Source organism: Labrus bergylta, chromosome 22 (assembly GCF_963930695.1).
Source record: "Labrus bergylta chromosome 22, fLabBer1.1, whole genome shotgun sequence".
Lineage (NCBI taxonomy): Eukaryota > Metazoa > Chordata > Actinopteri > Labriformes > Labridae > Labrus > Labrus bergylta.
This window is the reverse complement of record NC_089216.1, coordinates 1,645,261-1,654,962: the sequence shown is the minus strand read 5'-3', so window position 1 is coordinate 1,654,962 and position 9,702 is coordinate 1,645,261. Positions and strand designations below refer to the sequence as shown.

Here is a 9,702-nt window from a genome sequence, read left to right as displayed (position 1 = left end):
GAGCTTGTTCATGATGCTTCTAAGGCATGTTCTGCAGCCTTTGTTTTCTGTGACTTCTCTGTGCAATGGCCTTTCCAGCCGCCAGTGAACCGGAAAGAACGTAAACCAAAATGGCGTATGATCTTCAGAGACGTGTTATCTGTGTAGCGTGCTGCCCACACTGTGCTCGAGATCCCTGGCACTTTTTACAGCTCCCGTCTTGATGAAGTCTGCTACAGCACTGTGTAACTTCTGTCTGGTTGTGAAGTGTGAATGAACCTGACGGCAGACAGCGCTAACCTTTGGACCAAGGTTACAGAGAGCTGCTTTAGAAAATAATGTTGTAAAAATGCAACCCTGAATCTTTAAGTACTCTGCTCCCTCGCCCCTCCCCCCTTGTGTGTTCAGAGGAGTAAAACCTGATCCGACCCTCATGAACCACACAGTCGATGAGCTTGAATTTGAACAATAGACATGACAACATGTGAGCTCACTGGCCCCGCCCACATGATGAAACTGTCTTTTGTTGAACACACCTGAGCTGAGACACACCAGAGGATTACACGCTGAGAGTTTACCTGGAGATCTTAAACTGAAGGTGAGTGTACGACTAAATGTACGACTTGGATCTAAATGCGATTTATAAAACAAAACTCAGGTGAACATCTGACATTTAAAGCGTGTTTGTCCACAGCTCTGACTCGTTGATCTGCTTTACGTCGGTAACAGGTTGATGTAAATATCCCCCGTCACAAGCGTTTAGTATCTCCTGATGTCAACTCAAATCTTTATAAAAACCAGGGACTGTAAATGAAGCAGCGGAAACAGAACATTCCTCCAAACTTTAAGATAAATCCACCTCACAAAACAACGTAAGTGTAACATTTTCTCCTCTTTGGTTGTTCTTTTAGCTGTATGTATTTACTCCCGTAACTCCCGTACGATGTAGCAGAAGTCCCCTTCGCAGTTTTTCAAAATAAAAGCACATTTGAAGACCGGAAATAAAGAGACTGAGGCATATGGCAATATAAAAGCATCACAAAGAGCAGTTTTGAATCTGGTTTTTGGAGCTAACTGGGTTACTCACAGTAGATGTTCATAAAGTTAGAGTCTAATTATCTTTGGTAACTTTGTCTTGTTGTGTGATGTGTCAGCTGACATCAGTTATTGAACATTAAATGAAACAGAATGTGTTGATTTGCTAGAGGATGATAATATACTAACATTAGAACACCCGCACTTTTAAAATCACTGCTACGCCCCTGGTCAGGGGGTTCGATCCCCTGCTCCTGCAGCTACATGTACGATGTGTCCTTGGGCAAGACGCTTAACCCCAAGTTGCTCCTGCTGCTTTTACACCTACACATTCACACACTGATGGTAGAGGCCGCTGAGTAAAGAGTCCATCAGTATTAACTCATCCATTCACACACTGATGGTAGAGGCCGCTGAGTAAAGAGTCCATCAGTATTAACTCATCCATTCACACACTGATGGTAGAGGCCGCTGTGTAAAGAGTCCATCAGTATTAACTCATCCATTCATACACATTCACACACTGATGGTAGAGGCCGCTGTGTAAAGAGTCGTTCAGAATTAATTACACCACAGATAAAGCAGAAGGAGCAACTTGGGGTTAAGTGTCCTACCTGAGGAGTCATCAGACATGTAGCTGAAGGAGCCGGGGATCGAACCCTCAACCTTCCTCTTGAGAGACCACCGACTCTACCCACTGAGCCACAGCCTCCCATGATGCATCATGAAGTCAGTCCACGGCGCGGGGGCCAAAGTTAGAGGTTAAAAGTTAATTATTAAAGTTATAAAAAAGGAGAGCGGCAAATGATTTGCTGCTCGATGACTTGGCAGAGATTATATCCTCCCCCCCTCCCTCTCCCCCCCCTCCCCCTCCCCCCCCTCTCTCCCTCTCTGCTCTTCTGGCACTCACAGTTTTACACTTCCGCGAGTGCAAGGTTCAGAGAGCTGAGCGAATCTAACGCAGCACAACAGGTAGGTTTCCTCTGAAAGCCAAATTACGATCGATTATTGATCAAAATGAGAGAGAGAGAGAGAGAGAGAGACAGAGAGAGACAGAGAGACAGAGAGAGACAGAGAGACAGAGAGAGAGAGAGACAGAGAGAGAGAGAGACAGAGAGAGAGAGAGAGACAGAGAGAGACAGAGAGAGACAGAAAGACAGAGAGAGACAGAGAGGGAGAGAGTGAAAGAGAGAGAGACAGAGAGAGAGAGAGACAGAGAGACAGAGAGAGAGAGAGACAGAGAGACAGAGAGACAGAGAGAGAGAGAGAGACAGAGAGACGGTGCCACTTCAGCACAGATAAGCTCCTCTAGAGCGGCTCTACCTGTTGAAGGTGTTTCTAAACTGATGTCTTCTTGTCTTGTGTCCAGATGATTTCAATAAGTTGGTTGAGGTTCTGACTCTCAGACAAAGAAGTGGCTGAGGATGTTTTTTCTCACTGCAGCGTTCGCGACTACAATCGCCAAATACTCTACACTGTTTTTATTTTCTTAAATAGTTGAAACATTTCCCTTCATAAAACAGCTGATTACTTGAACATATAATCCTTGATTATTTATTCATCATTATTTATATTTTGTTTTTGTCAATGGGGTAGAAAATAAAATGTTTATCTGAAAAGATAAACTTTGCCTTTAATTAAAAAAACTGAGATTAATATCCTCTCGTCCTTTTCGTGTGTGTGTGTTACCTATGCAGGTAGATGATGGTGTGTGTGTTGTTTCCTCTTGTGTTGTCCGTCCTCCTGACTGAGACGTCTGCCTGTCTGTCGCCTTCAGGTAAATACAAACACACTAAACACATGCTGACAGTGTGTGTGTGTGTGTGTGTGTGTGTGTGTGTGTGTGTGTGTGTGTGTGTGTGTGTTTTTAACATTTTAACTGATCATTTGTGTCCAGGGGCCGAGGCGGTCACTTCATGCCCAGCACGGTGGCTCCTGTTCGGGCAGAGATGCTTCGTTTTCTACCCCGTGTGGAGCTCCTGGAGCAACGCTGAGGTGAAAAAATAAAAACAACAACTTAGTATCACACGTCAAATTCAAATGTGAATAGTCCGTGTGGTTTAACGCTTTGTGTTTGTGTGTGTTAGACGGTGTGCACTCAGGCAGGTGGTGACCTGGCGTCTCTTCACACACCTGAGGAGAGACAGTTCGCCCTCCAGCTGAGCACACACACGTCGGTGTGGCTGGGCGGATATCAGCAGCACAAGGTGTGCTGCTCATGTCTGCTCTCGTTCTAAACACCCTAAGGGCTTGTTTTGAAAATGCTGTCTACGTTAACGTTTGAGTTTTAGTTCCTTTTTTGACTTTATCTGCTTCTGTATTTTTTACCATTTCTGGGAAGTGTTTAAAGATTTACTATAACAACAAACCATGGGTCAATCTGTCAAGGTTAGCATAGAGAAAGACAAACTGCTAATTCAATGGTTCACCTAATAATGATTCCTAATAATCAACCCATAAAAATTAATTAATTGTATCACTTTATAAAGTATATTAAAGGCTTTATATGTGATGTTTTGACCCAGCAGATGTCGCCCTTGAGCTCCAGCATGAAACCAAAACAACTGGCGCTGCATTGTTGTGTTAGCATGCTAATGCTAGCGATCTTTATTATGCTGGTATCTTCACACTGCATGTAAATTTACCTGAAATGAGTGTGATCTAGAAACACAGTTAAGCAGTGAGTACAGTATGTTATTCTTCTTTTCTCTAGTCCCTCAATTAAACAACTTTTATACACGAGGGGAGGAGTCAGCCGGCCGTCCCGACGATGTAAACAAAGTGAAGATAGGACTCTGAAAACTCTGAAAACATCACAGACAGTGGGACTCGGGTGTTACACCCATTGTAGACAGTCATGACTCACAGAGTTATTTTCAGAGGAAATACTTGATTTCTACATTTAAGTGTGAAACATCACATAGAAAGACTTTAAGGCGATAAATAAAGCAGAATAAGTCTAACGCTGAACCTCTCTGTCTCTGTTTTTATTCTCGGGAGAAGAACAGCTCTTGGTTCTGGAAGGAAAGTCCCCCCTTGAGAATCAGTGATTGGACCAATCAGAGTCAGGAAAAAACAAGAGAGGGCGGGGCTTGTTTGCAAATGGATCCAGAAAGTAAACAAAATACACACAGGAGGAGTGATTAGTCATTGTAGTTCTCTTGATTAATAGATATGTAATAGGATGGATTCATTAAATCTGTTGAGCTAAGTGTTTGTGTTTTGTGTTCAGATGGAGAGCTAAACAGCGCCCCCTGTGGAGAGCTCAGGTTCTTCATCTGCTCTGTCGAAGGCAGGTATGTACAAAAAGTTTCCTGATTATCAAACTTCAGGCATTGATCAAATTAGTTATATACCCCTCCGCCCTTTACCCCCACATACAACTGTAGTTGACAGGGATAGAGAAATTATTGGGATTGACTCACTTTTGGAGTCTTCAGGAGAGAAAGGTGAAAAGATTGATTCCACGTTTTATAGCTGCAGGCCTAATAAGAAAATACAGTCGGCAGACAGTTAGCTTAGCTTAGCATTAAGACAATGCTTGATTTATTTTTTGGTATTCTGATTTCTAAGTTCTGAACGATGCTTTTATCATATATTTGACTGCAGAACAAGTGCTGTTTTTAATCTTCTTTGTTTATTTCCAGCTCTGAAGTCCTTCCCATCGACAGGAAACCAGTTGAGTCAGGTGAGTTAACTGGTTTAAAATGATACTTCAAGTATTCAAGTTTAATGGACAAAGAGGAGGAAAAATGATCCCTGTCAATAACTATTATATTAAACATTTTTGGATGGAGATGTCTATAATGGTTGGTGACCCATGTATGGAGGTGGTGGTCCTCTAGACAGGTGGCCCAAGTTTGAGTCTTACCTGTGGCTCCTTAACCGCATGTCGATCCCCTACCTGGTTTCTTGCTCTGTCCACTATCCTATCCAATAATGGTGAATAGCTCCCCAAACAGTTTATATAACAGCTGTATGAATGTGTTTTTTGCATTTAACTGCTGTAGATGTGTAATGTGCTAATTTTAACTATGTTATTCAGCGTTGGGCAGTTGAATCTAAAGAAATGTTCTAACCTTTTGATTCTAGTATTAGTTTGTTTTTCTTCTCTCTAAGACTTGGTCCCCGGTGTGAGAGTGTTTGATGTTGTTTGGAGTTACAGCGACATGTTGGCGGAGGACATTCTCCGCTCGTCCTCTTTCGTCAGACAGTTCCGGACGGGTCAGCTGACGCAGGGCTGCTACACCAGCTTCCTCCAGCAGGAGGCGCTCTATCTGCACAGAGTCAGAAGCACACTGGAGGTGAGTGGAAACCTTTTTCTTCCTGTGTTGACTTGACTTTTTTTTTTTCAAACTGGACCTGTATCCTTCGAAGGACTCTGCCTCTGTAGACCGCTCACGGCGCAGTGGATTGAGACTGGTGCAGCTGTTGTTGCCTGGCAACCTGGACCCTAGACAACCCCTAGCAACCTCGACATCTGCGCCAGAACTATCTAACATAACCAACGTCTCTTAACTTATTACTTCAAAGATAATTTAAAATTCCACCCTTTCAGTTTCTAACATATAGATTTCTATTTCTTAAATGTTAGTCTAAACTATTACTTACGTTTAATAGTGTATTAATAGGGAAAAGTAGGACGCGTTTGTTGGCAGCATTTGAAGGAGACTTCGAAGCATACTTCAACCGCAGCACTGTGTCTTCTAATGCACCCTCCAAAGGATGCAGCCCCTGAAGTGAAACACAGCTTGTATGTGCTGTCCATCCTTCTGTTTATTTGTTTGTTATTGATTTTATTGTTTGTTCTGTTTGCTTCTGAGATGAACTGGTGTGTAACCAGGTGATGATGTAATGGTCTTTTTTGATTCCTTCAGGCTCTGGTCAGCAGCGTACAGGAACCAGACGACGTGAGATCACTGCTTCAGGACACACTGAAACACTACAGCAGCACAAACCAGGTGAGACGCACACAGTGGCTGTGATTATAAATAGCATTGACCATATTCACACGGCAGCCATTTCCCTCTGATTTCACACTAAGCGTTGAGTTACGTAAATATTAACCCACCTGTGAAGTTTCATGTTTTATAATGAGCTAGAAGCGTCTTTATTTCTGTTGTAAAGTGTTGTGGATTTTTCTGTTGGTAATGAAAGATCTCAAGTCAAAGTCTTTTGTCTTTGTGTATTTTATTGCATATAGTAAACAGTTGTAGGTATTTTGCATATACAGGAGTGATACACCGTCACTGGTTTCAGCTTGACCTAGTGACTACGCCTTCTGCCTGTTTGCCTGGTGATTTATCTATGCAAGCTTCTTTCTATAAGGCACCTGGTACGGAGGAACACCAACAGAAACTCCTTTGTCAGGAGGGCACTGATTTAGGATCATGCTGTACCCAGATCCTGAGGAGTGTTCCTGTTGGAGAGACAGACCGAGGCCATACAGAGAAACAGTTTCTAACTGCTAAATGACGCACGATCATCCTAATCTTTTAACGTCAAACAAAGACAACAGACAGATAGTATTTTTCCACTCCAAAAGTTGTACCTTTTAACATGGGGCTCTTTGGGGATTGACTCACTTTTCAAGCCAGCCTCTAGAGGCAGTTTGAGGAACTGCAGGCTTTAATTTTCAAACTTAATTCACTATATTGTGGAGAATAATGTGAACAGATTCACTCAACTATTCATAAATAAGATAAATATGAAAGTTTTTAAAACTATAAATCTCTCCTCTTCAGACCACCCTCACTTCCCCTCCCCCACCCTGGCTCATCTGGGCCCTGCAGTCTTTCCACTCAGTGGTTTTGGAGGATCCCATCTACCTGCTGGTGGCTCTGTCGGCCCGATCCAGCCTCAGAAGCCTCCTGATCCAGGATCAGGAGCTTCAGTCTGGACTCGAGCAGGTGTCTGGGTCTATCGTTACAGCTGAGAGTCTCTATCAGGAGTGGAGACAGGACAGTCTGAAAGAGGTCACCTGGATGCAAAGGTACGTACGCATTTTAAAATTGTACTGAAGTAGATGTACAAAAATGTCTTTGAAGAATAAGAGTAATGGTTGCAGAGAAAAAACAGCAAATTTACACTTATGTTAAGATTAATTACTTTAATACCTTTGCATGGAACAAAGCTGACCGTTTCTTTATGCTAAGCTAAGCTAACCAGCGGATGATTCTGTTTTCTGGTGTTAAAAGTTGTCTCTCAAGACGGTCTGTGTGTGTGTGTGTGTGTGTGTGTGTGTGTGTGTGTGTGTGTGTGTGTGTGTGTGTGTGTGTGTGTGTGTGTGTGTGTGTGTGTGTGTGTGTGTGTGTGTGTTTTACAGGTACATGAAGTTGATAGAAGAACACCGGGCCAGTCTGGAATTGTTTAAAGCCGTAAACATCTTCAAAGAGCACATGATGAACCAGAAAAGTTTCTACAAGTCACTGTAAGAAGATACCAATAATCTGTGTGTGGATGAATCTGTGTGTTTGTTGATCAGGGGTTTTAAACGTGTGTTTCTGCTGCAGAGACTGTGATGCAGAGGTCCTTAGATGAGGAAGAAGAAGAGAGTAACGGGTGCCGCAGGTAAAGAGGTTAAGATATTTAGCTTATAAAAGTATGAAACGCACCTCTAACTTTAAACTTTAACTCTATGTTTTCTGTTTTTATCAGGACAAAAAAAAACAGACGACTGAAACGGGCTCCCTCTACACAACTGGAAATTTCCCCTCCAAGCTTTTAGGTGCATGAGAAGTCACAGATGGATTTTCAAGAAGAGGTTTTTTACATTGAAAAATAATTTAACAAAAAGGCGTGAATGCTGGTTTAGTTCAGTTTGTTATGTTACGCATGGCGTTCCTACAGTTAAAAGTCGGGAATGGTACCAAAATAACTGTAATCTGTACCGTCCTACCGTGTACCGATCCGACCCTAAAGGTTGGAGCTAGACTTACTGCAGTCAGTTGATTGGTCGAAAGATTTGCCACTTCCTGTGCGACAGATGTAATGTAGGAAAAACGCAAAACACCACGCGTTTAAATATGAGCTGGCCTACCAAGTGAGGGTATGGTTGCCTGGGAAAACGTACCAAACCGTTACCAAACCAAACTAAATGGAACCAATCCGGACCACTTGGTGGATACTGGGCTATAGTGAATATGGACACGGATCAAACCATTTAAAAAACAAAACAAGTGGAGGAGTTCAACATGAAGACAAAAACAAGAAAAATGTAAGTAAACAAGAGGTCTATAAGTTTAAATATTTATTCAACACCATCACAGAAAATACAAATTAAACAAAAATTAAGAAAAATCTGTTAACTATTAAACCCCCCTTTGTAAGAACTTGGTACAGTCTGATTGGAACACTGACAACTACAAAACAAATATGAAAGCTTGCCGTTACTGTACAGAGTAAATGTCAACTAATGAAGTGACAATGATGTTAAATAGTGTTTCAATAGGTCTGTTTGCTTAAGCATGTATATTTGGAATATAGCAAACTGTTCATGAGGTCAAAAGGAAGAACTTATAACTCTTAGCTGAGTGTGTCAGTGAGAGTGGGAGGATTATAGGTTTTTAAATTAACTGTGTGTCTGCATTAGAGTTAAAAATTGGTTGAATATTGAAGTTCAAGTTCAAGTTATCTTTATAAGTCAAATGCACAACATAACAGGCATAGCAGTCATAGCTGGCAATGAATTTTTTGTGTTACAAGCTCTCCTTAACAATGCAAAAATAAAAAATAGTATAGAAGATAAGAGTAAAGAGTAACAACGTACAGTGCAACTGAACTGCCCTCATTTTGTGGGCGGAGCCAGTCACTGTTGACTTTTGTTTTAATGAAATATGAATAAAACTTTTTTTACCAGCCTTCTTGTAATTCAGATTTTCATTGACTAATTTACCTTTTTATACTTCCAAGTGCATCTTTGACTGGAGTTTTCTGAATTCAGACAGCTGTCTCTGTCTCCCTCTGCAGGCCAAAACAGGACACTGCACTCTGTAAAATACACAGGTCCTTCAAATACACAGTGTCTGGTGCTTTTGATACTTCTTTAACAAGTATCCTACTCTACAATTATGTACTAGTTCTATCGCTATATAAACCACTAATATCATTAATACATAAAACCCATAACTACTAACAAATCTTGCTAGCTTTTAAGTGATTTTTAAAGTATAATAAAGATGCTTCTTCTAATTTAAATATGACTTGTTTCCTACAACTGTCACCATTAAAAGGTGTTTTCCGACCGCAAGAACTTCTTCATAGTTCTAGGAACTGTTGGAATCCTTCCCCTTTTTTATTGTTTCTGCACCGCAGGAAGTATAGTTCCTGGAAAACTGTTAAAAGGAACCTTTTTAGCTCCTGCGTCAGAGTAGGTACCATCGCGGTGCAAATGCAGAAAAAAAAAAGTCCCCATGGTTTGTAGTCCTTAGGGAATTCACAAGTGGATAGTTCCTCTTCAAAAAGTTCCCAGAACTGTTTGGTCCGAAAACATCTACTGCTACTACTACAATAAGTACCACTGGTTCTGCTTTAAAGGCTGCCACTATTTAAACTATTACTGTACTCATGAATGAACTACCGCTACTACTAATAGTCCAGATTCTGATTCAGATTTAGACAACTCTATTTATCCCAGACGTGCACTTCAGTGTCACGGCCTTCCGAGTCGTTAAAGGAGGATTAACATGT

At 41.5% G+C, this 9,702-nt stretch overlaps 1 protein-coding gene across 3 annotated transcripts; it reads left to right on the top strand.

The window, feature by feature from the left end:
• Nucleotides 1-439: 439 nt before the first annotated feature.
• LOC110001849 (uncharacterized) lies at nucleotides 440-8,873 on the top strand. 3 transcript variants are annotated; one of them, XM_065950774.1, is made up of 13 exons: nucleotides 440-577; nucleotides 2,712-2,791; nucleotides 2,912-3,009; nucleotides 3,102-3,221; nucleotides 4,018-4,129; nucleotides 4,247-4,310; nucleotides 4,662-4,702; nucleotides 5,134-5,318; nucleotides 5,892-5,975; nucleotides 6,759-7,006; nucleotides 7,340-7,444; nucleotides 7,527-7,584; nucleotides 7,672-8,873. In XM_065950774.1, the coding sequence occupies exons 2-12, from the start codon at nucleotides 2,716-2,718 to the stop codon at nucleotides 7,552-7,554; spliced, it is 1,161 nt and encodes a 386-aa protein (XP_065806846.1). In that variant the 5' UTR covers nucleotides 440-577; nucleotides 2,712-2,715; the 3' UTR covers nucleotides 7,555-7,584; nucleotides 7,672-8,873. The 3 variants fall into 3 exon arrangements, with proteins under 3 accessions (XP_065806846.1, XP_065806847.1, XP_065806845.1); XM_065950775.1 differs by lacking the exon at nucleotides 440-577 and adding an exon at nucleotides 694-851; XM_065950773.1 differs by lacking the exon at nucleotides 440-577 and adding an exon at nucleotides 1,920-1,990 and having other exon boundaries at nucleotides 2,716-2,791.
• Nucleotides 8,874-9,702: the final 829 nt, after the last annotated feature.

Excerpts from the sequence above, each read along its gene's own strand:
- LOC110001849 (XM_065950774.1), top strand. The coding sequence starts at position 2,716 with ATGATGGTGTGTGTGTTGTTTCCTCTTGTGTTGTCCGTCCTCCTGACT. Across the intron at positions 4,311-4,661 it reads ATCTGCTCTGTCGAAGGCAG|CTCTGAAGTCCTTCCCATCG; the intron begins GTATGTACAAAA and ends GTTTATTTCCAG. Across the intron at positions 7,007-7,339 it reads GAGGTCACCTGGATGCAAAG|GTACATGAAGTTGATAGAAG; the intron begins GTACGTACGCAT and ends TGTGTTTTACAG.